Here is a 26430-nt window from a genome sequence, read left to right on the forward strand (position 1 = left end):
TGTTTGTTTGGGGAAAAGAGTCATAGCAACTCTTACTATATATTTGGACAATTTCTCTCCGACTCCGAATTTACCCAAGCACACACAGGACCTCAAACATGCATGACAAGAGCAAGCTAGTGACACAAGGCGGGGCTTAATGACGGGTCAATTAGTAAGCTTTATTAGTGGCACTGGTGTTAATTAGCTGATTCTGGTGTCAGTGAACAGCTGCAGATTCAGTGTGTGAAGGTAGCTGCAGTGTCCGGGTGAATCATGGCTCGAACTGGGTTTTGTGATTCCAGGCATCTGTTGGACCTCCATATGGTGAGAATGCCTGTAAAATCTCTCTTTTAATTCCTAGACTTCTTGTGTATAGTGAATAATGGCCAAAATGTGACCAGTAAAACCATTTTACCTGATCAGCAGGAAACTTTGTACAAGTTCACCAGTATCAACTACATTCTTGATATCTGAAGGCATACTCGGGTTAACCAAAATATATTTCCATGTGACATTTGCGTAAAATGAGGTCTGTGGTAAACATTCCTTGAAGAAACCATTTGTTGTACAGTTAAACCTCAAATGTGAACATTGAAACTGTTGTGTCCTTTGAAAAATGCAAGTAGCTCAGTTGCCCAAGAGTTTCAGAATTCACATTTAAGTATGTAGCCATTTGTTGTCAAATAAAAGCTCTTTGTGTGGGATTATCCACAGACATTACTTTGCTCATAATTGAAAACTTGCAGGAGGAATCCATGCTGATTATCTTCCAGAGTTTAGGACTAAAACTGAGTGTCTTTGGATTCATTCAGATCTTGTACATTTGGATTGAAAGACTGCTACTCTAAGGTGGTAATGTTTTAATCTATTGTGAATAAGTTAAGTCGTTTTGTATTTTGAAAGGCTGAGGACAGACAAGCGCCTCTGCGAGTGTGGGCAAACTCCTGTATTCTGAGGGAGCGCAGGGTGTTTGCTGAAGGAGATGAGGTTGGGTCAGGGCAGCACTGCAAACCTGTCCAGGAGAGTCGATGGGTAACTACACCTTTTATGTGAGAGGTCTTCAACCCAGCTCCTGGAGACCCACTGTCCTGTAAAGTTTAGTTCCAACCCTAATCAAACACACCTGGAGCAGCTTATCAAGTCAATTACTGAGTGCAACATGTTCCTGGATCAACATCTTTGGATCCTGGAACAGCGTTCCAATCAGGACAAGTTCAGAGTTTGTCAAGTTTAGGCTTCCAACCAGGGTTAGGTGCTTCTACATCAGTATTGTTCACCTATCATTTCCCAATGATTTTAGGGATACGTTATGGGTAGCATGAGGTTAAGGCAGGGATGGGCAACTTCGGTCCTGGAGGGCCACTGTCCTACAGAGTTTAGCTTCAACCCTAATCAAACACACCTGAACAAGCTAATCAAGGTCCTCAGGATTACTAGAAAATTACAGGCAGGTGTTTTTTTTTTGTTTTTTTTCCAGGGTTGGAGCTAAACTCTGTAGGACAGTGGCCCTCCAGGACCGAAGTTGCCCATCCCTGGGTTAAGGGGTAGGGATATGGTTAGGATAATATTTTCAGCCTGGAATGTTGTTCCAGGAACAATAACTGGAATAATAACAAATTATTATTATAACAAAACAATAACAAAATCAGGACATGCAATCAAGCTCTTCTTGGTGGCTTGAAGATACACAAGCATGTGTGCTGAAGCAGGTTGGAAATAAACTTTGCAGGACAGTGGATCTCCAGGAGCAGGGTTGAAGACCTCTGCCGTATGTCTTTATGTGCCAGATTAATGCAATCATTTATAACCTCCTCTGCGTGTAATGGATAGAAAATCACCCTGGTAGACGTGGTTCTTCAAATTATGTGTTCTCTGTTCTCATCACCATTCTGCAATTTCTCAAGGTTCGAAGGCTTTCCATCTCCGCAGAGGATGGGATCATTATGGATTATGCTCCTCAAGACGAATCAATTTCAGGTGACATCAAATGGCATGTTCGATGCTGCTTTAGTAGTTGAAGTCCATGATTTGATAAATTTTTCTCAATTTAGTGTACCAAATCTAAAGCCATGTTACACTAGACTTTGAGCATACGAAATCATTTCAGACACTGCAATGGTCATGATATGCAGCGTCTTTTTAAAAACATGAATTCAACACATAACAAATAATAATTTCAAATTTAAGCATACAATCTAGTCAACTTTCCTGCAATGCTGCAGTTTTTTTAATTTGTTCTTTTTATTCAGCTGCGAGGTCACACCGTGACTTATTGATCTTTTGTTGGTCACACGGTTTCACACATGAATTCGCTGTGTTCACCAAACCTGAACTTTGGAACGCAGCGAAATGTGAAACCTCTTCGCATGAGCTTGCGTTTCCGCTCTCATGCATTAGTATGCGTATGAATGGAAGTCAATGGATTGACTGTGACTGCCCCTTAACCCAAGTTACTGCTGCAGGATGTTAATGCTTAATTTAATCCAACAACTACAATGTTTTGACCTTTCAGGTCATCAGGCCAGAGGCCCAATTTAACTATTCATGCAAATGCAGTGACTTCGTTAACTTGCCATTTTTATTTACGTTAAAAATGCCAACAGATTTTTGCGTTTTCTGTAAAAATTGTATCCGTTTACAACTTGCTACCACAATGTTGCTATGCAGTTCTGGGTGGTTGCTATAATTCTGTCCCTCCAATTTCAGTCAGATATTTTTCCTCCATTTTACCCCCAGTTTTGCAGACGAGGCTTAAACTAGTCCCAGGCTAAAATGCATGTTTGAGCTGCAACTTGCATTGACATATCTTGAGGTATGTCAGTGCCATTGTTTTGTCTCAAGATGCACACCGGTAATGTTTTTTTCTAAGGCACGTTTATAAAATCTATTTAAATGTCCCAATTGAACTAAAGTCTAATTCTGGCTTAATCTAATCCCTGTCTGTGAAACCATGCCTTACTGTCTGCCAACCTGCTCAATTCACAAATGTTGTGGGATTGTCCTAAAGTTGAACCCTTATGCTGTTTTAAAAACCCTGAAACACCTTTGTTATTCCCAGTCAAAAATGAACGGCCTTTTAAAAATTGCTCTTTATGCTATATCGCCAAATAATGGATTCAATCTTTTTTATCTTTCAAACTTGTGTTCTTTCCATTAGGACAGGTTTTGTATTTCTTTTTGGATCTAATTGATAGTAGGCCTCATGTACCTCAGTTTTTGAGTTTCAGTATTCAGCAAAATATGGAATTTGCCCTGTTTATCACACTAGTGTGCTTTAATTGTTTAACCAGGAAGTTGACTATAATATTAATTCCAATATTTGGTGTTAATATAGCATAACGAGAGATTTGTAAGCATTTTTTTGTAGGCCAGTCCTTTTTGACCGGGATCAAAAGTGTAAAAAGATGGGAAAAAAAAAATCCCCTAAATTTGTGAAGTAGTTATACCCTGTGTGAGCAAAGGTCAATGTGTTAACATTAACTAACATTTTAGTTAAAAAGAAAATCCTCTCTGGGTTAAAATGACCTGAACACAACATAAGGGTTAACCCTTAAACGACAATGCAACATGTAATGCGGGCAACATACCTGTAAAGAATACAGAAAATATTAACAGTATTTTGTCCTATTTTTACAGACTTTTCTTAGTGCAGTGTTTATTTATTGGGTGCATTCCTAACTAGTATGCTCATGGATGACTGTAATGCAGGTGCTTTCGTTTGAATGGACTACTAATTTCACTGTGGATTAACATGGTATTATGTGCTGATGCACTACAGTGTTCTGAAATGCAGAAGAAGTTTTATAGTCTTCCAGTTGAACATTTATCAATCCTGTGTGACCGTGTTAGATGTCTATGAAGAGGAGGCTTTGCTGCAGTATGTGAACAGGTTGCCAGGTCCACCTATTCTGCGGGAATTGATGCCCGGACTTCTGCGCAGAGAGGTGGAGGTAGCCATCAGCAAGCTGGGACTCCTCTATGACCAGACCTATGCATGGGACATCTTTTTAGACATGATGGTGAGGGTACGATGCAAAGTACTGTTGATTTCCCTTCACTGTGGTCATGTTGTTTTCCCCCCTGGTTACAGAGAAGTCAGCTACTATGCACCCTCCCAAACGCTGACCTGCCCAAGCCTTTCACTGACACTACCAGAGCTATTTTGGTTGACTGGCTAACTCAAGTCCATGTAAGTGCAATAGATGCAAATTTGTAAGTATGACCTGTTTGTTTGTTCCTTTTGTTCATGAATGAGAGTGAAACAGTGTGGATTATATTATATAGGAGTTAGGTGTGTTATCCTAATTGTGTGTTTATACTACTGGTCAAAAGTTTAGACTAATTATATATTTATATACAATTTAAATTATTTCAAATTACTTTTGAAAAAGTCTCATATGGTCACAAAGGCTGCATTTTAATCTAATACAGTAAAAACAGAAATACAATTTTAAAAGTACTGTTTTCTATTGTATATGTATACATATTCATATTCATTCCTATGATGGCAAAGCTGGATTTTCAGCAGCTGTTACTTCAGTGTCATATCTTTCAGAAATCATTGTAATATGCTGATTTGGTGCTCTGTTAATAATAGTTCTTATCATTGGTGTAAAAACAAAGTTTTTGCTGCTTAATATTTTTGTGGAAACTTTCTTCCAGAATTCCTTGAATAGTTCAAACACTGTAAAAAAATTAAGTCAAATCAACTTGAAATGAGTTTAATCTTGTATAATCTTGAAATCTTGCTTCACTTACTTTGAGTTAAAGCGATGTAAAAACATTGTCATAGAAAAAAAAAAATTGTCCACAGTGAAAGAACAGAATTTATTTGAAATAGTAAAGATGTTTATAATGTTAAACACTTGTCACTTTTGGTCAACTTAATGTCCTTGCTCAATAAAAATATTCATTTCTAATTTAAAAAACAACAAAACATTTCAATAGTGTATCATGGTTTCTACAAAAATATTAAGCAGCAAAAACTATTCAATACAAGATTATGATAATAAATGTTTCTTGAGCACCAAATAATCATATTAGAATGATTTCTGAAGGACCATGTGACACTGAAGACTGGAGTAATGATGCTGAAAATTCAGCTTTTCCATCACAGGTAATATGACATTTTTAGAAACTTATTAACATAGAAAAGTTCTTTTAGACTGTAGTTTTTTTTTTTTTTTTTTTTTTTTTTTTTATCAAATATGTGCAGGCTTGGATTAGCATAAGCAACTGCTTTCAAAAGCTTTAATAAACATTTTGTTTATTCCAAACTTTTGACCTGAAATGTATTTATTTTTTTATATTTTTTTTTTGGTTATAATAATTTACACGTTTTCACCTCAGGAAGTGTTTCAGTTCTCCGAGGAAACGTTGTATCTGGCAGTACACCTGCTGAATCGAGCGCTAAGGCTCATCAAAGTGTCCATCTCCAGTCTGCAGTTGCTGGGTGTGGTTTGTCTCTTTCTGGCTGCCAAAAAAGAGGAATGTCTATTACCAGAGGTACTTCACATCTCCATTACTCTTATTTTTTTTTTAACAGTGAACTCGACGCTATTAATGTGTCAATGTTTGTCAGGTTTCAGAGCTCTGCTATCTGATGGAGAATGCCTACAGTAAGAAACAACTGCTACGGATGGAGAGGAGAGTTTTAACTGGGCTCAAGTTTGATCTCTATTACTGTCTCCCACTTCACTTTCTTCTCATCAATGCTTCCATTGCGCGCTGCAGCGACAAGGTCAGTTTATTCTTAAACTGGAGCTAATTACTAAATGTAATTTGTTAAATGTAAAGTAGGACCAAACATAATTGCAAAAACTCTTCCTTGAACATCAACAAAATGTGTTCCTAAATGGTTTGTTCAGTGGGTCTGGATGGCCCGGTACCTGTTGGAGCTGTCGCTCCTGGAGGGGCAGTGTGTGGTGTTTCTGCCCGCTCAGCTGGCAGGTGCTGCCCTCCGACTGGCCCGACGGATCCTCCAGGAAGCTCCCACTCCAGATGGAGAGACGGCCTGGTGCATTGCCTCCAGTATCCATATAGGAAGGTCAGGAAAATATCCCTTTAGTACTGCTCACAGTTGTGGTGTTGGTGTTGAGATTGATTTATGGGAGATAAGAGACTCCAGTGATTAACACTACCAGTCAAAAGTTTGTACTAGTAATGCTAGTAGTAGTAGTCATTTTAAAACATCATTATTAAAAATCGTGTATAATATTTATTCCTGTTTTTTTTGTTGCTTTTTTTTATTTTTATTATTGTATACGTTACCGGCAAAGTGTGTAATCCGGCATTCTATAGAATGCCTAGGTAATGTATAGAATTAGGTCATGTATTTTTTGCAAAAAACATCAGGAATTCTATACATCGCCTAGGCATTCTATACAATACCGGGATTTCACACTTTGCCGGTAACATATACATGTAACTGTTGTATTTTTGTAATTCAGTTTTTTCAGTGAAGATAGCCAGATGCTGACATGGCATTAAATAAAACTATACTGATTTATTATTTTTAAGTTTCTTATGCTCACCTCATGTAATGCAGTAAAATAAATATTGTAAAATTTAAGTTTTAAAGACTTCTATTTTAAAGTGTAATTTTATATGGCAAAGCTGAATTTTCAGCATCATTACTCCAGTCTTCAGTGTCACGTGATCCTTCAGAAGTCATTATATGCTGTTTAATTATTATCGCATTATGAATCTTACATTATATTTATATTAGTATTATTAATGCTCAGTTTATTAGGTTCTCCTCCTGATGTTTAAAACTTAAAGTTGCTGCTTAATTTTGAGAAAACTGTTCATTTTTTTTTTTTTTCTGTGTTCTTTAAAAAGGTTCAATGAACTGCATAAACTTTTGAATGGTAGTTTATTACAGTTTCCACAAATATTAAAAAGCAAAAACTTTTTTCAACATTGATAAATGTTTCTTGAGCACCAAAACCGCATATTAGAATGATATCTGAACAATCATGTGACACTGAAGACTGGAGCAATGATGCTGGAAATACAGCTTTATTATCACAGGAATAAATTACATTTTAAGATCTTTAAATAGTAGAGAAAAAGAGTGAGGTTCTTTTAAATTGTAGTAATATCACAATTTTATAGTTGGCCTCAAATGTGGCCTTGGATGGCATAAGACTTTCAAAAACATTTAAAATTATTTCAAACTTTTGACTGATAGTGCATGTGTAAGAATATTGGGATAATTTCAAGACAACCTTTTCCCTTCTAAATCCTATTTTTGTCAGTTATTAAATTGTCATGTGGTATCAACCTGATTCTGAACCAATATGGTTCTGATTGAAACCATAGTTCTATTTGATTTTCAAACAATTAAAATCCGCAATTTTAAAAAGCAGAAAGATATTCCAATTTGATTTAATAAATCATGTTTTTTTTTTTTTTTTTTTTTTTGTGTCCACTCCACTATTTCTGAGGCAGTGAAGCAGCTCTCCTCAGTATAATGCAGATCATGGCCATGGCAGCAGCGAGAGCACACACTCGTGAGACCCGTGCCACTTTCATCAAGTTCTCCACTATACAAACCCTCCATGTCAGCATGCACCCTGCCCTGAAGGCCGCCCCTGGCTTACTGGGCCTGTCGTGCCCTCGGACGTGACGCTCCAACACCAGTGAGGAGGCCGGAAGTGTTCAGGACCGCTGCACAGCACTGCTACTCTGGGGAGGGAAGTGAACGTGCGATGTGGCCAGTCGTGAGAATTGTGTTGCGCTGGACATCAGTGAACTTCAAAATACCATGTAGGAGAGCTGGTTACTCTTTGGAATGAATTGTTTTTTGTAACTTTTTATTGTAATCTTGTCACCTTGATGTAAAAGGATAAAAAAAAGTGTATTTATGTCTATGTAGCTTTTAAGTGTTTCTCAATGCTATGGTGTGAACTTTATAAACTGGAATAGATGTTGGGGTGTCTTATTAAATTTAAAGCACTTGAAACAGTTACTGTTTTAAGTTTTTGAAAATTTGTGCTTTCCATGTCTGTTAAGATTTGAAAAAATAAAAATGAAATCTGTTTTGGAAAACTGCATTGGGAATCCATACAGGCTTCGTGTGTCAGTACATCACTGTATATGAAAGGAAACATGATTTTTTTTTTTCTCTTTCTTTTTCTCTCCTAAATCGTGTGTAGGAGGTTTAGTGCACTCCTCCTCACATGACACTCTCAGCAGGGGCATCATGTGCAGAGTTGCCAGATCTGCCTGCATGTTAAAGGCTGGTTCTTTTAGATTCTTGTAGATTTATTACATAATTGTTGCTGATTCAGTTAATAAAATATGAAGCTCACAAACATTAAGAAAAAATCACATCACTACTGTATTGAAAGGGACTAAACTCATATTAATAACAGGCATGAAAATTGCCTTGTGCTAATTTCATGTATTGGCTATATGTTGCTGACGCACCTGTATTCCCAGTTTGTTGAAAGCATTAGGGGTGCGGTAAGTAGACTATGTGCTTGACCTCTTCAATCTGCTGATCGTTTTTTTTATTAATTGCACATTTAATAACTAGCTACGTGATTAATCTGCTTTGTAAGCGAAATGTCAAACCCTCAAACTGTGGGAATGGTTTCAAATTAGCTTTATTACGCCGGTAAAAAAAACCGGATTTGGCAACTCTGCTGTGTTTTCTTTTCTATTTATGACGTCACCTGAACCGAGCGCAAATTTGTCGAGCGCCTGTGCACAGAACATGTGCGCGCAGCTCCTCTACTCTCGTTCTCACATGTCCGCGCACACCCGCGCAGCTGATTGGCTGACCCGAGCGCGCGGCGTCATTGCGCTCTGCAAAAACCACGTGGCGCTGTAGTAGAACAGCTGAGCTCTCGAGATCTGGCACATTTGAGAGGCGCGTGTGAAACACAAGGAGAGTTCACGGAGCTAAACATTTCCCCCGCGCGGCTTGGTTTCCCGGGAGTTTTCCTCTATAGTTTCCTCTATCTGCAACGTGTGAAACATACGGCCATTCAATGAAATATGCGCGTCAGTCTCATTGAGTTCGGACCTATACGTTTTATAGGTCCCACTGGTACATCTGTAATGGCCAGAATGTTACCCTTTCACACTCGAATATGTTCCAGTAACACAAAATATGTCTCTAAATTCACCCATAAATAATAGGACAAAAAAAAATTCATATTATGAAAACCATAACCTTTAGATATGGATTTGTTATTTGTATTAATGTGAGTTAATTGAAAATTGTTGTAAAGTTATTTATTTTTAATTACATTGTTCTAATCAGAAGCTAAAACATTGCCTGAAATAGAACACTGCATGGCAAAACATAAAATATAACATAATCATGTAAACCTGCACTCACACTCTTAAAAAAAAAACCCCACTATGGTTAGTTCACCCAAAAACTCAACACATAGTCAGTGGTCAGGATTACAAAATATCGAACACATGGACAGTCAAATCTACATGCGTCGTTCGTTTCTTTCTTCGCCACTCCTCCGTCTGGTTATGTTTCGTGTCCGTTCAGTTGCGTGCTGTCATACCGTCTCGTTCCTCCTCTCCACGTGCCTGCTCACAGGATTGGCCATGCCACATATTCCCCTGCGTCACTCGTGCTTGGGGCGAGATATGGCGGAATCCCTTTGCCACTATTGGCCCGGTGAAATGTCAATCACTCGAGTGGGTGGGCTCCGATTAGGTAGGGCGGGGCTTACTGCAGGTGGAGTTGTCATTCGGCAATTTTGACGTACGGGCTGGAGGAGGTTTAACAAACCCGAGCTGAAGACCATCAGAAAAAAGTACAGCGAAAGGTAATGTGGCTCGGTCACGCTGGGTGGTCATCATCCTTGTCAGCGAGATGACGGGAGGCACAGATTGTTCCTGGACGGGTAGTTAGGAGTGTGTGCACCCCTGGACGGAGAAGAGACGAACACTCGGGACCAGCATTGGACATTACTAAGGTAGGCAATAGGCTATTGGTGTGTTATTTATATTTCAGTTTTCTGCAAACAAACGATGTATTTTTAGGTCTCTTTGGGTGTATATTTTATTACCCATTGGCAAGCTCCAGCTTTATTTGCACATAAAGGTTGTCTAAGTAAAGCACGTTGTTTTAACGGTGTGGTGTCAACAGGAGGAAGTGGAGACTGAGCTCGGCTGTTGTTATATTACATAACAGTCAGGGGAAGGGAGGGCTCAGAGCTCAGTGTGTGTTTGTGTGTGTGTCTAAAATAACCTTCCTGGCAGGATAATTCATGCCACAGACCAAAGCAAGAACTATGAAACTATTTTGTATTGCTCATGTCATGATAATTTACAGAGTTGTGCAAGCTGACATCGCATCTTTGTGTCCTTTTTTTGGGAACATCTTAGCCTAGGCCTACTATAGCAATGATTTATATATTTACGTGAAATGTGTGTAATATTGACGCGTATTTAAAAGTGTCAGGATATGTTGACAGTTTTACATGAGAGATGGGGTAATGTAATAATTAGAGCTTCTCTGTTTCTTCAATCACTTCCGAATGGAACATTTTAGTGTAACTTTTTCCGAATTATTATTATTTTATTTTTTTACGGACAAAAGTTATTAAAGCAAAACCAATGGCTAAAATCTCGGAATTTAGTGGCGTATCGTTGTTATAGAACCGAAAGAATAGCATTATGACAAAGCACTATTGTTCACTAAAATAGGCTAGTTAAACACTTCTCCAGCCAAGTATTGTGCATTAGTATAACTGTAGGCTGTAGGTAGGCCTAAATGATTGCCAAGCAACGTCGCAACTTTTGGCGCATTAAATGCCTTGGTTTTGGTCTTAATGTTGCAGCCATAACATCGATGGACATATTTAAAATTTCCTCTTTTGTATTTTACAGATTTGAGCACTAATGCAAAATGACGATTAAACATTAGAGCTAATTATTATTTTTTTTGCCTTATCTATACATTTTATCATTCACATGCTGTAGTTTATTTTTTTCTGGCAAGGTTTATCACTGTTCTTCTTCAACAGTAGCCTACGCAAAATGCGTTATGGAATTGGCTGGTTGCTGGTAGATGCCAGAACTACACCATGACGGCAAAAATCATTTTTCTGCATTCAAACGTAACTATGTTCTGACAATATATATTTATTTCCCCGGTCAACATGTACAAAAATATGATGAAATATTTGTGATAAATATGTTGTAGATGCAGAGGCCAGTGGCAAATTATTTTTGAGGTCTCTTAAAAGTGTGAAATGGATTTTCCCCATTTTTCTGCTTTTGACAAGAGATCACATGACAAATTATCCCAGAACTCATGAGTGTTAATGAGCAAAGATGACAGTTTTTAGCAGTATTTTAAGGTGCCTTCAAGCCTATTGTATGGGTCTGAAATGTTGGTCAATGAGAAGACATTACAATAATTACAATAAACAATTGTGTAACAGCAGTGAGTTCAGTGTTTACATATATACATAATGTATGTGAGTTGTGGTCACTTTAGTAGTTAGTCATTTAGAAAAAGGCTACATTTTGTGCAGTAGCATTGAATACACTTTAATGGTCACTACAGAAAAGGCTGGCCATTCAGAAAAGCCGCTACTAGTGACAAAATGTGTACCTTGTGTTTTGAATTTACAATTTGCATACATTTAAGTGTTCTATAAAAACATATTAGCAGCTTCGGAACACAATATACATAATCATTACTTGAATTTGTTGATAATCTTTTTTTTTTTTTTTTTTTGCTACCTATTTAAAAAATAATAATTCTCCTCTTGACAACCCTTTGTGGGCATAGGTGTTATTAGTGCTCCTGACCAAACATGTTTGTATGTAAGAACCTATAGAACAAACTCCATGTTAGAAATGGGTAAATACATTCTGCATGAGGTCACTGTCTGCCCAGCTGTGTATCTCTGCTCCCAGGGCCCGGGATGCCCAAGGAACCAAGAGGAGATGCCCAAGGGTGTGTAGGGGAGAGGGAACGCACCTCTCGTCCAGCCAGTAAAAATGCTAAGGACAAAAGCAACAGTGCCGCCCTTTTGGCATCTAGAGCAAGAGCACACACTGAAAAGGAAACATATGGACGTGACTCCCGCTGCTCTGAGAAAGACTCTGGTTACTCAGGTGAGTATTGATTGACAGTCCTGCTGTAACATTCACCCCTAAGAGACTCGGGTCACACTATTATTAGTATAATGCAAGTGTAGAACAAACAAGTGTACCAAGAACAACAATTGTCCTAACATGCAATATATACAAAACCACAAAGCAATCCCACCAGGTTTCAGTCCTCTTTAATTCCATATATATATATATATATATATATATATATATATATATATATATATATATATATATATATATATATATATATATATATATATATACAGTGAGGAAAATAAGTATTTGAACACCCTGCTATTTTGCAAGTTCTCCCACTTAGAAATCATGGAGGGATCTGAAATTGTCATCGTAGGTGCATGTCCACTGTGAGAGACATAATCTAAAAAAAAAAATCCAGAAATCACAATGTATGATTTTTTAACTATTTATTTGTATGATACAGCTGCAAATAAGTATTTGAACACCTGAGAAAATCAATGTTAATATTTGGTACAGTAGCCTTTGTTTGCAATTACAGAGGTCAAACGTTTCCTGTAGTTTTTCACCAGGTTTGCACACACTGCAGGAGGGATTTTGGCCCACTCCTCCACACAGATCTTCTCTAGATCAGTCAGGTTTCTGGGCTGTCGCTGAGAAACACGGAGTTTGAGCTCCCTCCAAAGATTCTCTATTGGGTTTAGGTCTGGAGACTGGCTAGGCCACGCCAGAACCTTGATATGCTTCTTACAGAGCCACTCCTTGGTTATCCTGGCTGTGTGCTTCGGGTCATTGTCATGTTGGAAGACCCAGCCTCGACCCATCTTCAATGCTCTAACTGAGGGAAGGAGGTTGTTCCCCAAAATCTCGCAATACATGGCCCCGGTCATCCTCTCCTTAATACAGTGCAGTCGAAACACAGATGTTTCAGAAAAACACCCCCAAAGCATGATGCTACCACTCCCATGCTTCACAGTAGGGATGGTGTTCTTGGGATGGTACTCATCATTCTTCTTCCTCCAAACACGTTTAGTGGAATTATGACCAAAAAGTTATATTTTGGTCTCATCTGACCACATGACTTTCTCCCATGACTCCTCTGGATCATCCAAATGGTCATTGGCAAACTTAAGACGGGCCTTGACATGTGCTGGTTTAAGCAGGGGAACCTTCCGTGCCATGCATGATTTCAAACCATGACGTCTTAGTGTATTACCAACAGTAACCTTGGAAACGGTGGTCCCAGCTCTTTTCAGGTCATTGACCAGCTCCTCCCGTGTAGTTCTGGGCTGATTTCTCACCTTTCTTAGGATCATTGAGACCCCACGAGCTGAGATCTTGCATGGAGCCCCAGTCCGAGGGAGATTGACAGTCATGTTTAGCTTCTTCCATTTTCTAATGATTGCTCCAACAGTGGACCTTTTTTCACCAAGCTGCTTGGCAATTTCCCCGTAGCCCTTTCCAGCCTTGTGGAGGTGTACAATTTTGTCTCTAGTGTCTTTGGACAGCTCTTTGGTCTTGGCCATGTTAGTAGTTGGATTCTTACTGATTGTATGGGGTGGACAGGTGTCTTTATGCAGCTAACGACCTCAAACAGGTGCATCTAATTTAGGATAATAAATGGAGTGGAGGTGGACATTTTAAAGGCAGACTAACAGGTCTTTGAGGGTCAGAATTCTAGCTGATAGACAGGTGTTCAAATACTTATTTGCAGCTGTATCATACAAATAAATAGTTAAAAAATCATATCTTGTGATTTCTGGATTTTATTTTTTAGATTATGTCTCTCACAGTGGACATGCACCTACGATGACAATTTCAGACCCCTCCATGATTTCCAAGTGGGAGAACTTGCAAAATAGCAGGGTGTTCAAATACTTATTTTCCTCACTGTATATACACGGCAGACTCACCTATGTTCCTCAGATTTTCTGCAGCACGTCAAATACGCATACGTTTTATTCTATCTGATTATTTGTAAGCGTGAACCCATGAAATAGTTATTGGTGAGAGTAATCTAATAAAAGAGTGGAAGTCTGTAGTCATTGTAAATTCTTTAACTTGTACTCTCCCTAACCGGCTGTTCAACCTGCTTCAAAAGCACTTCCTTGATTTTGTCAGCGCCACATCCCAACATCACCAGTTCTTCTGAATATTGTGAGTACAAAAAAGGGGGTCTCTCACATTGATAGCATTAATAGAGAAAAACAAGGAACACATGTGCATACAAAAAAGATATATATCTCTCTGTTTATATGTGGCCATGTAACGACACACACTCTGCAAGTTTTATCTGCATTTCTCATCAGCCCTCATGTAGTTCCAAACTTGTATGACTTTCTTTCTGTAGAACACTAAACGAGATTTTCCATACTCTTTTTTTTTTCATACAACAGAGTGTCCAAAGGCTATTAAAGTGGTCATATGATGCTATTTTAAAAGTTTATTTTGTTTATTGGTGTACAAGAATAGGTTAACATGCTTTAATATTCAAAAAACACATTATTTTCACATGCTGTATATTATTGCAGCACCTCTATTCTTAGTCTGTCTGAAACGCTCAGATTGAGGTCCGGTTTCTACAAAGGCCCTCATTCCGAAAAGCCCAGACTGCGCGTTATGATTGGCCAAACACCTGAAGTGTGTCAGAAATGTAACAGCCTTGTTTATGTGCTTGTTAACCATGTAATTTTAAAACCACGGGCAATAATAGGGAGTTGCTCCTCCCTTTGCTCCTATAACAGTTTCTACTCTTCTGAAAAGGCCTAGCAATAGATGTAGGATCATGTGTACGGGTATTTTCTCCCAGTCAGAAACAAAAGCAATGTTAAGGTCAAGCACTGACGCTGCGTAAAATAAAAATAAAAAACAGCATTCCAGTCAATCTCAAATGTGTTCAGTAGTAAACACTTTTACTGTTTGCAGTTTATGACAGTCATGTTTTTTGATGTGCCCGATTCAACTGAAAATGTTTGTATAAGGAGATTTAATGGCTGTTGTATGCTTGAATTTATGCACATACTAGTAATGAGTGCAGCTGAAAGAGTCAAACCTGTTCATTAGAAGTTGATGTACTTCTGACCATGTAGTGAAGCTCAAGTAACATCAGTGATACGTAATTTAATTTGTCATTAGTAGACTGAGACTGCTACCCCTCTCACTATTGTTTTTCTTTTTCTTTGTTTCCCACCCTTCCTGTTGCCTTTCCTTCTTTCTCTGCTCCTCCTATTGCTCTTTTTCTCTCTCAGACACTGGCTCAGATTCCTTGCAAACTGATGCAGATGACCAGCAGAGCAGTGTGAATGAGCCTCAGGTCCGCAAAGATTTGGGTGGGGTGGATCAAGGCCCTCTACAGGGAAGCCACATACTGGTGTCCAGGACCCCTGAACTCACTCCCATATTCATCATTAAGAATGTGGTGTTGAAGCAGGTGAGACAATCCGAGTGGAAAGAGTAAGACAGGCTCTGTTCCAAAACATAGTGAGCTGCCTACATATGTTTCCAACATATGCCTCATGTGAGCAGTACTATTTCTGACAAATGGAATTGCTGCCAATGTGAATTGTTCCAGGTTGGTCACTAATGAGGTTTCTCACAATCACAATGACAGTTAAGGCCCAGGTATACTTAATTTTCCGTTTTCCGCTCCGTCTCACGTAGTTTAGCATGGAAGCCTTTTTAAAATATACTCAATTGAGCTCATCCTTATGAAAAATAAGTATACTTCAAGTATACTTAAAAAAATTCAAATATATTATATTATATTTACTTTACTTTATGTATACTAATATCAGTGTACTAGAAGGATTCTTGTCAGTACTACTTTGGACTAAATTGGCCCACTTTTTATTGTATAAAAGTATACTTTTAAGTATACTTTAAGTGTACTGCAACTATACTACAAGTGAACTTATAACTATAACGATAGTTTATTAGTTAAATACTTGTAGTACTTTTTTAGTTAATGAAAGTACACTATTCTCTGAGTAAACTACTAGTTTAGTAGTTTTATATTGCAAGTATGCTTGTAAATGTTCTTTAAGTGAACATAACATCATACTTATAGTTCATATAGTTCAAGTATACTTCTATATTCCTATTTTAAGTAGGCCTATACATTTTTTTATACTTGAAATATACCTTTAACTGTACTTTAAAAAATGTATTACTAGTTTCATGTATCCTTTTTTATCAAGTCAAGTCACCTTTATTTATATAGTGCTTTTTACAATACAGATTGTATCAAAGCAGCTTCACAGTGATAACATGAAAATAATACAACAAAATTTGGCAGATCAATAATATTGTTGAATATTAAATGTCCCCAACTAAGCAAGCCAAAAGCCAAGGCAACAGTGGCAAGGAACCAAAACTCCATCAGATGACAGAATGGAGAACAAAACCTTGGGAGAACCCAGGCTCAGTCGGGGGCCAGTTCTCCTCTGGCCAATGAACGGACAGTGTATGATTATGATTCAGGCAGCATTACAGGTCAGAATTAAGATTGGATCAGAACATTCAGAATATTTTTCCAGTTCCATCTAGTTGGAAGTCGGAGTCATCTCGCCGGTATTGGTACGCCGATATCGGCATATCAACACTTGAATGAATTTCAAAACGTAAGTTCGGGAGAAGTATAAACATTCATTCCTGTCAATCGTCATTACGAGAATACTATATAAGCAGCAGACACCACGTCATCTCATTGACAAATTCTTCTGGCAGCCCTCCTCCTCCCCTTCTCCTACAGTAAATTATCTCTATCTCTATTTTTTTTTTTTAACTCAGAGCTCAAGCTGAACCTCGGGTTCGAGCCTCCTCCAAGGACAGCAAGCCAAGCTAGTTTACTATTAATCTTTAAGGCTGAATGGGCAGGCGAACTAGTGCAAAAATATTTCAAGCAAAAAGCTGAGAAATTTTGATTTGAAGTAAATTCCTATGCACACTATCAGTGGACTAGCCTACACAAAAATTCGAAAACTCAGAATTAGAAACATATCAGGTTTCTTTATAAATCAATATTTTCAAACAATGTAAGTTTATAAGACAGTATGTAAAACTTTTAGAAAAAAGTAATTCAAAGAGTAAACACAACTACAAGCCAAGTATACTTAAAATAATTATAATTTAAAGTATATCTCGATCAAAATATTGAGTACAAGTATAGGCCAAATATACTTTTCTGTATAGTTAAGTATAATTAAGTGTGATTTTAAGTATATTTCTGAGAAGTACATAAAAAGTAGACTGAAAGTATACTTTCATATTTTTTTGTTTAAAATAAGTATACTAATAGCACACTTGAATAAACTTCTTTTTCGTAAGGGCAGTTGGAGGCATTTGATGTATGTACACATGTGGACCTTTCTTTTCAAGCGTTCAAATCATTTGCATGACACCGCTCAGACACAAAAATTCGGACACAGTCGGACACAGTCGGCTTTAGACAGCTACCTTCTAAGACAGAAACATATGTAGAAAGTAAAAAGGGCAGCTCACTATATTTTGAAACAAAAGCCAGAGAGAAAAATTAATTAGGCAGATGGTTGGAAAAGACTGATGAGAAAGAGCTACAAAGAAAACGGAATGATGCGTTAAATTGAAACAGATGGTAAGAGGTGTCCGAAGGTCCTAGGTGTTTGTGAACATAACCATGGAAATGAGTCACATAAGAAATATTGGCATACCATTTCTCATATAAAATGTGCTACAAAAGAGACAATTTACTTGATATTTCATATTGTGAAATTGCTCTGTACAAGAAATATTTCTGTCTCTCCTCTTTTTCTCTTTCCCAAGCCAGGGCAGTCTGGTCAGGACAACATCCACCCTTCATCACTGTCATGGGGTGGAGGTACTACAAGCAATCAGGGTGCCACCCATGTTCTTTTGCTACAACAGCCTGGCATCAATCAAAGTGCCCCAATGCACACCCTCAAACCCCACTCACAAAGATCCGAAAGCAAGGGTGTAAAGAAAAGCACTTACCTCCCCATCCTAAACTCCTACCCTCGAATTGCACCTCACCCTAATAAGAAAACCCAAGAGAAACCTACAACCAGTAGGGGAAGTAACACAGAGGAGCACAGCCTGAGTAAGAGAGTATGCACAGAGGAGAAAAGAGACGAGGTGTCCACAACCACGCAAGCGACTAAGCAGCATCTGCACAAACAGCCAGATAACAACTTGCTGTTGCACTCTCATTCCCTTTCACGGTCGCAGTCTGTGGGCCATGAGACACTTTCTGCCTCTAACCAGCACCGGAGCCCATGCCGCCCATCTAGTCCCTCCACTTCCCTCAGTGTGAGCTCTCCTTCAGTCTCAAGCACTCAGACTCCTTCCCCACCCTCTTCCAACGACCTTATTCAGTCCAAAAAAGAGCCCCATAAGCATTGCCAAGGACCGAAAAATGACACTGGTAAAGGGTCAAACACTCACAAAGGGACAGCACGGTATCGTCGGTTCCTCAACACAGTGGAGATTCTGAGCAAGTCGGGGTTACTTGACATCACCTTAAGAACGCAGGATCTGCTGCGACAAAATGCCGCCACCGAACGAGACATAGCCCAGCTCCGCCAACATGCCAATCTACTTTTCCAGGCCACTCAAGCAGGTGTTGATGCGCCGGCTGCCTGGGAGAAGCTCCAACAGGTCATGGCTGAGTCTGGACACTATCCCAGCCTCAAGTGCCTACCAACAGACAGCAATGATGGAGGGGACTGGTCTCAATCAAAGTTGGAAGTCGAGGCAGCCACTAGCACGAAACCTGATATTCATGTGATATACAGATATGGAGTTAATGGGACTGAGGAGGTGGCGCCCCCATCTCCTCTCCTAGCTCCCATGCCAGATGCAGAATGGCAGTCAACAGGTCAATATGATTTTGGCAATGATAGCACCACCATTTATGAGCAAATCAGAGCCTACAGAGGAACTGCCAGTCTGCCGGATGATCCTATAATGCCTCCAGACAGCTCTACACATGGAAACCTGCTTTAGACTGCACCCAGAAACCTGCTGAGCACTGGACCTTCCCAGCAGAGAAACAGCAAGGGAGACTTGATGACACTTTCTTGAACATCTCTTCAGAGATTTTATGTCTATGCCCCAAGATTCAGTAGTCTCCATGGTAACTCAGGGCTATGCTCAAGGACAGCAGCTCAACTGTGCTGCGAACCATCTTCCTGTCTGTCACGTTTCTACTCATCTGCATCAGAATCACCCAAAGTGTCTGATGAGAGATATGCAGAATTGAACACGCATGCTACAGACTGCCACTCATTAGTTTAGTCACTGACATGGTTATCTGCATCAGCTTATCCTGCCCCATAACTGAATCAAGTTTTCAATGGCCACTTGCAAATGTGTTTTTGATTGCAACCCTTCATGCAGTCGATTAGAGAGTAATCACACATACAGTAGCAGTCTGTTTCCTAATTTATGTTGATTTATATCATAGGCAAGTTGAATTTGCACCTGCTGTCACAGTTTGTAGCATGTAGTGTTTTTAAAGAACATGTTCACCTGTGACTGGGAATGGTATTTTGCTAAAATGTGGTATTATTACTGGTGAGATCTGCTTTCCTCTGTGAGGCCTTAAAATAGCATGAGGATGGTGCATGAAGATTCCAAAAGTTAAAGCTTGAACTGAACACATGTGCAAAGACACTTAGAATTGTGTGAGAACTATTCTCACAGTGATCTTGATAAGGTCCACGAAGCTTGTGTTCTTCTATGCAGTACGCACTTCATTAATCTGCTTGCTTTACATCTTCATCTTTAACCATGGACCAAGACAACCATTACTGAAGCCGTTTGAATTGGCTTCCCTCTGAGATGAAGGGTCAATTTTGAGTGTTTATGTGAGCTTATTTCCCATTTGTTTGATCAAAGATCTTGACGTCTGTATTTGTGAGTTTGCTTGTGTTAATGGTGTTTTGTGACAGTCTTAATGTATTCTACAACAGCTTTACGTTTTATCCCCAATTCTCTACTACTGCACCAAACTTTTTGGCACATTTTGACACTCCAGAGGTGTAAAGTCCAGGAGTCAGAAAGTAAAAATCCTGCCATATGTTTATTCCACCAATGAACTCAGCCAGCTGATTTCACTAATTAGTTCTATCTCCTGGCTGAAAAACTGTGCTAATTAGCAAATCCAGGTGATTGGAACAAAATACTGAGGATGACTTTTACTTTCTAAAGCTGGACTTTACACCTCTGCTCTTCACATGACACTAATATATTATTTGTTGCTGTTTTGGTATATTTTCATTTATTTACTTACTGAGTATTTCTGAGTAATCAGAGTCACTGATTTGTGTCTAAGGAAGCCGTCAGGCCCACATAGAGATTTTGCAGAATTCTGCTGTCATTCACAAAATTGTATACATAATCATTGCATATTCATTTATGAAATATATTGGCTAATTTGATTATGCTTCCAGTTTAGTACTTTCAGCTTAGTTTAACATTTTATGTTTTAATGCCGCATAATTTACAATCAGTAAAGAAAAGGATGAAAAAACTGCAGTCCTTCTTTATGACAGATATTCTTCTTCTACCTTAGCTCTTAATTTTTAAAAAAAATAGATTTTGATGGGGTGTTTGTACACAGCAATGATCTCAAGTCCAAATAAATGGCAGTACAGTAGGGATGTTCTGAGCCGTGTGTGTGTGTTTGATGTCCAGGTGAAGCAGATAATGAGTTTGTGTTTGAAATGAATGGCATGCAATGTCATGATCGATATTTGTGCTTCCCCATGTAGCAGCACAAGGAGTATGTGATGCAATTCTAATGCATCTAAAGAATGATTCTTTCAATGTTTCCATGCATTATGTTTGCTGAAGTCAGGATCACTGCAACAGATACGCTATTAGATTCTAATAAAAAGCTTCATTAAAAGGCTTTTGTTTTGTTGTATATACATTTAATGCCACATTTGTTCTCTTGGGAATATAAATATAGTCGGTCTTACTTTTTCCCAAACTATGAGCAGTTTGATCTCGAATCTACCTTTTCTGTCAAAGATACTAGAAAAGGAGGTATCCTCACAACTATGTTCCTTTTTTAGAAAGAAATGATATCTGTTGAATATCATTGAAATGATAGATGATATCAGTCAGGATTTAGACCGTACCATAGTACTTAGACTGCTCTCATTAGAGTTACAAATGATTTGCTCTTATCATCCGATCGTGGTTGTATCTCTCTATTAGTGTTACTCGATCTTAGTGCTGCTTTTGATACTATTGACCACAACATCCTTTTGAATAGACTCGCATTAGTGTTGGCATTAGTGGAATTGCATTAGCATGGTTTAAATCATACTTATCTGACCATTATCAGTTTGTAGCAGTAAATGAAGAGATGTCTCATCGATCACAAGTTCAGTATGGCATACCACAAGGCTCAGTACTAGGACCGTTGCTGTTCACTCTGTACATGCTACCATTAGGAGATATAATTAGGAAGCATGGCATGGCATTAGTTTTCACTGTTATGCTGATGATACTCAGCTCTACGCCCTGACGAAACTTACCAATTCACAAAATTAACAGAATGCATAGGTGATATACAAAATTGGATGACTAGTAATTTCCTATACTTAATTCTGAAAAAACAGAGATTCTAATTATTGGACAAAAAACTTCCTCACGTAATAATCTAGAATACTGTCTAACACTTGATGGCTGCTCTGTCAAGTCTTCGTCATCGGTTAGGAACCTGGGTGTGCTCTTTGATACCAATCTTTCATTTGAAAGTCACGTGTCTAGTATCTGTAAAACCACATTTTTCCATCTTAAAAATAAATCTAAATTACTTCATATACTCTCATTGACAAATGCGGAACAATTAGTCCATGCATTCATGACATCAAGGCTAGATTATTGTAATGCTATTATGGGTGGTTGCCCTGCATGCTTAATAAACAAATTACAGCTGGTCCAAAACGCAGCAGCTAGAGTTCTTACTAGAACCAGGAAGTATGACCATATTAGCCCAGTTCTGTCAACACTGCATTGGCTCCCTATAAAACATCGTATACATTTTAAAATATTGCTGATTACTTACAAAGCACTAAATGGTTTAGCTCCGCAGTACTTGAGCGAGCTCTTAACGCATTATAGTCCTTCACGTCTATTGCGATCTCAAAATTCCGGCCAGTTGATAATAACTAGAATATCAAAATCGACTGATAGCGGTAGATCCTTTTCCTATTTAGCACCAAAACTTTGGAGCAGTCTTCCTAACATTGCCCGGGAAGCAGACACACTCTGTCAGTTCAAAGCTAGACTAAAAACACATCTCTTTGACCTAGCATACACATAACACATTATAGACTTTTATAATTCAATGTTAGGCTGCTTAGATTAAGTCAGCCGGAACCGGGAACACTTCCCATAAATCCTGATGTACTCGTTACATCATAAGAAGAATGGCGTCTACGCTAGTCTCTCTGTTTATCCCCAGGTTTACCGCAGTCCGCCGGATCCAGACTGTATCCAGATCTGAAGGACCTACATGCACCTGGACGTGATGACAACGCAGTCCTGAAATGTCAACTAGTATCTCCCCTGTGAAGGCCTCCCTCCGCTCCCTTTACCTCTCTACAGATAAAGCGTTGTCGGGATAATTCTGGTTCGCGTGGCTGGTTCGGAAGCGATAAAAATTCTGTTTTATAAATTTTAAGTCAAGACAAGTAGTATGTTGAGGGTTGATTTCTACGGAAGGACTACATGCTTGCGCACATATATTCAAATGCACATACCTATAGACTGAACTCGTAATGTGCATGCCATCGCCGTTCTCACTGGTTTGCGTTTTTGAAATTTGCGCAGAAAGAACTGAAGAGTTTTCTGTTAAAACTGTGTCATGTTAGCGGCCCCTAAGTTAATAACTAATGATTGTTGCGGCGGAAGTGAATCAATCAAACTAACTTTAGCTGGACAATAACTTTATTCTAGAGCTGCTATAAAGGTAAAACAATCTCTGTTACTTTAATTTCCTATTATCAATGTAAAGCCGCTTTGGAACAATCTACATTGTTAAAAACGCTATATAAATGAAGATGACTTGATCGAGACTGAATTGCCTTGAGGGTTTTGGATCACATGACATTACTTTTATTCTGCATAAAGAGCCAATCAATTGTTTTATGGCTTTAAATAAAAGAGACATTAATATTTTGTATGCAACTGATATTATTTGTCTAAAATCTCGCAAGGGCCTGAACTGATAAAAATGTTATTTGTATATAATTGTATAAGCTCTGCTTAAAAGGCCTACTTTTACTCAAAGGTGCTGTATGTAAATTTTTGACTGTAGCCTACTAAAGCATAGCAATAATAATATGTTTGCAGATATTTAGGAAACATGCTGATGTCACAGGCCGGGGTGGCCTTCCCTCCCCTTCTGAACGTACCACCTCGAGGAGTTACCCAGAGACACAACAGACCAGACAAGATAATTATCAAAAACTTGTATTTTATTTAGTTAAAATAAGTCCAATCTCAAACTAAAATCCACCGACTGATCCACCTCTCTCTTCCACCAGGTTGCGTGGGAAGTTCGCACAACGGTTCCTCTCGGCCAGAGGTAAGTAATGGAGCAGCACTGGTAAGGATTCGCGCAGCGGTTCCTCTTCAGCCAGACATAAGTAATGGAGCAGACACTGGTAAGGATTCACACAACAGCTCCTCTTCGGCCAGAGGCAAGTAATGAAGCAGACACAGGTAAGGATTCGCACAGCGGTTCCTCTTCAGCCAGACATAAGTAATGGAGCAGGCACTGGCAAGGATTCACACAGCAACTCCTCTTCGGCCAGAGGTAAGTAATGAAGCAGACACAGGTAAGGGTTCGCACAGCGGTTCCTCTTCAGCCAGACATAAGTAATGAAGCAAGCACTGGCAAGGATTCACACAGCAACTCCTCTTCGGCCGGAGGCAAGTAATGAAGCAAGCACTGGTAAGGATTCGCGCAGCGGTTCCTCTTCAGTCAGACGTAAGTAATGGAGCAGGCACTGGTAAGGATTCACACAGCAACTCCTCTTCAGCCGGAGGTAGAGGTTACGGCAGGCACTGATAGGAAATTGACAACAAAGGAAGGGGTTACTCTTCTCACAGGACAACATCAACCATTTGAGTGTCACCTCTCTTTGGGATAGGGGGGAGGTTCGGGCAGGGAATCATACAACGCAATACAATAGTCCGTCGTAGATGGCAACCGGGGAGCTCTCTCGTTCCCTCCACGAGACACACCCGCTAGCTGGGGGCCACTCCCCTTCCACAGGCCGACGGCAGTTGAGATACAGCGACGGACAGTAATTTCCCCACGGAACGGTGATGGCCGCCTCCACTGGCAGAGGACAATTTCTCTACGTTCACAGAACAACCGTGGTGAGTACAGGATTTGACAATCAACAACTGGATCTTCTTACCACAGAGCAGTGATGGCAGCATTCGATGGCAGAGGGCCGTTTCTCGATGTTCACAGAACCACAGAGATGAGTACAGGTTTCAACAGTCAACAGCTGGGCCTTCTTTCCACTGGACAGTAGTAACAGCATTCAATGGCAGAGGACAGTTTCTCTATGTTCACAGAACAATCATGGTGAGTAGAAGATTTAACAATCAACAACTGGATCTTCTTACCACAGAGCAGTGATGACAGCATTCAATGGCAGAGGGCAGTTTCTCTATGTTCACAGAACCACAGAGGTGAGTACAGGTTTCAACAGTCAACAGCTGGGCCTTCTTTCCACAGGACAGTAGTAACAGCGTTCAATGGCAGAGGACAGTTTCTCTATATTCACAGAACAGCAGTGGTGAGTACAGGATTCAACAGTCAACAACTGGGGAACGGGCAGACATAAAACTACAGTTTCCACACCAGTGCACAATTCAGTCACTTCAAATGATCACACGTGTTCACTTCACATTAGGCACTGCAACTCACATCAACTCACAGTGAATAAGGTCTCTTCTCGTGGTCCCAGCCAACTCTCTCCGCTCAACTGACAAACTATACATCCAAGCTGCGTAGGTGGTTGACTATGGAAACACAACTGACATTGAAAAGCTTCAGAACAGAACTCACTGAACGCCGGGGCGGTTTCACCAAATCATGGCAGGTAGCGGGCACTACAGGCATTAACTTCCTAATAGGACTGGCAGATAACACTTGTCTGTTCGATGAAATAACAGTTCAATCATACCGCTGCTCTCCAGCTCTTCCTTCTTTACACGCAGTCTTTCCCGTCCTTTAACGATCTGCCCTCTCGTGTACTGCTCAACGTGATCAGTAGATCAACAACAACAGATTTCCTCCAGTCTGCATCCACCCAAAAGATTTCGCTCCAAAGTTTCTTCCCCCAAAACTTCTCCCTGCTGCACATCAACCGGATCCTTTTATAATCCCCCTCACAAATCCATATCCCTCGTGGCTCAATCTCTGCTCATCGCCCAGCTGCCACTCATTCCCTCATTAGTAAGCTCCGTCAGACTGTTTACACAGAAAGACCCGGAACCGTTCTGGTGTTACATCAAACTCGCTCCCCCCCGGAAACAAGAATAGAGAGGGACAGTTCCGCTTATTCGTCACCCTGTGACATCCTCCCCCACCAATCCGTTCTAGTCCCTAGAACGAGAGCCAGAGACCCAGTCTCCATACCTTGCAGGGGGCTGTCCTCTGTTGTCCCGTTGGGAACGTCTTGGTGGCGAGGCGGGGTCCTCCCCTCTTGGTTCGACGTTCAGGCCCCTTGGAACCACTGCCCAACCTACTAAGGGTGGCCTAGGTGCCACCGGGACAGTCGGAGCTTCTACCATAGGCTTTGGATAGTTCGGACAGGGGCGGATTAAATTCCGATGTATCACCCGCTCCGGGCCTGACTTTCCCTCAGGGCGGATGGTATAAACCGGCTGGTCGGGACGTTGCTGGCTTTGTACCACATAAGGCAGGGCCTCCCACCGATCACTCAGTTTGCCCTTTCCTTGGCGTCGATTGTCCCGTACCAAAACTCTCCCCGGACAATAACGGAGCCTCTCGGGCCGTCCGGTCATACAGCCGCTTGTTCTTAGCAGAGGCTATATTGATTCGATCAGTGACCCGTTCGTACGCCGAGTGGAGTCGCTGATGATGCTTGCCTACCCAATCCGTCAGACTCACATCCTCTCCAACTCCAGCCGTTCCAAGTAGTAGATCTGTGGGAAGACGCACAGGTCTCCCAAACATCAGGTACGTTGGAGCATACCCAGTGGTGCTGTGCACACTATTGTTGTAGGCCTGTACCAGCGCGGGGAGACTATCAACCCAATTACTCTGACGCTCCGTGTCCAACGTCCCCAATAGGCCCAGCAACGTCTGGT

The 26430-nt window shown here is 40.0% G+C and overlaps 2 protein-coding genes across 5 annotated transcripts; both read left to right on the forward strand.

The window, feature by feature from the left end:
- Positions 1 to 132: 132 nt before the first annotated feature.
- On the forward strand, positions 133 to 8037 carry ccnp (cyclin P). Its single transcript, XM_084124988.1, has 9 exons — positions 133 to 306; positions 886 to 1014; positions 1887 to 1959; positions 3832 to 4001; positions 4073 to 4171; positions 5332 to 5487; positions 5564 to 5722; positions 5850 to 6028; positions 7435 to 8037. Exons 1-9 carry the CDS (start codon positions 256 to 258, stop codon positions 7610 to 7612), a joined length of 1194 nt encoding a protein of 397 aa, XP_083981114.1. The 5' UTR covers positions 133 to 255; the 3' UTR covers positions 7613 to 8037.
- Positions 8038 to 9673: 1636 nt separating this feature from the next.
- Positions 9674 to 20971, forward strand: LOC311089952 (CLOCK-interacting pacemaker). Of its 4 annotated transcripts, none has more exons than XM_084124989.1 (5): positions 9674 to 9932; positions 10986 to 11078; positions 11887 to 12087; positions 15312 to 15493; positions 17863 to 20971. In XM_084124989.1, exons 2-5 carry the CDS (start codon positions 11030 to 11032, stop codon positions 19060 to 19062), a joined length of 1632 nt encoding a protein of 543 aa, XP_083981115.1. In that variant the 5' UTR covers positions 9674 to 9932; positions 10986 to 11029; the 3' UTR covers positions 19063 to 20971. The 4 variants fall into 4 exon arrangements, with proteins under 4 accessions (XP_083981115.1, XP_083981117.1, XP_083981116.1 ...); XM_084124990.1 differs by having other exon boundaries at positions 9748 to 9932; positions 10989 to 11078; XM_084124991.1 differs by lacking the exon at positions 10986 to 11078 and having other exon boundaries at positions 9688 to 9932.
- The last annotated feature ends 5459 nt before the right edge of the window (positions 20972 to 26430 follow it).

The sequence above is a fragment of the Abramis brama genome (genome assembly GCF_963993115.1).
Source record: "Abramis brama genome assembly, chromosome: 9".
Classification (NCBI taxonomy): Eukaryota; Metazoa; Chordata; class Actinopteri; order Cypriniformes; family Leuciscidae; genus Abramis; species Abramis brama.

Excerpts from the sequence above, each read along its gene's own strand:
- LOC311089952 (XM_084124989.1), top strand. The coding sequence starts at position 11,030 with ATGCCAGAACTACACCATGACGGCAAAAATCATTTTTCTGCATTCAAA. Across the intron at positions 11,079-11,886 it reads TCATTTTTCTGCATTCAAAC|GGCCCGGGATGCCCAAGGAA; the intron begins GTAACTATGTTC and ends CTCTGCTCCCAG. Across the intron at positions 15,494-17,862 it reads AGAATGTGGTGTTGAAGCAG|CCAGGGCAGTCTGGTCAGGA; the intron begins GTGAGACAATCC and ends CTCTTTCCCAAG.
- ccnp (XM_084124988.1), top strand. The coding sequence starts at position 256 with ATGGCTCGAACTGGGTTTTGTGATTCCAGGCATCTGTTGGACCTCCAT. Across the intron at positions 1,960-3,831 it reads TCAAGACGAATCAATTTCAG|ATGTCTATGAAGAGGAGGCT; the intron begins GTGACATCAAAT and ends TGACCGTGTTAG. Across the intron at positions 4,002-4,072 it reads ACATCTTTTTAGACATGATG|AGAAGTCAGCTACTATGCAC; the intron begins GTGAGGGTACGA and ends CCCTGGTTACAG.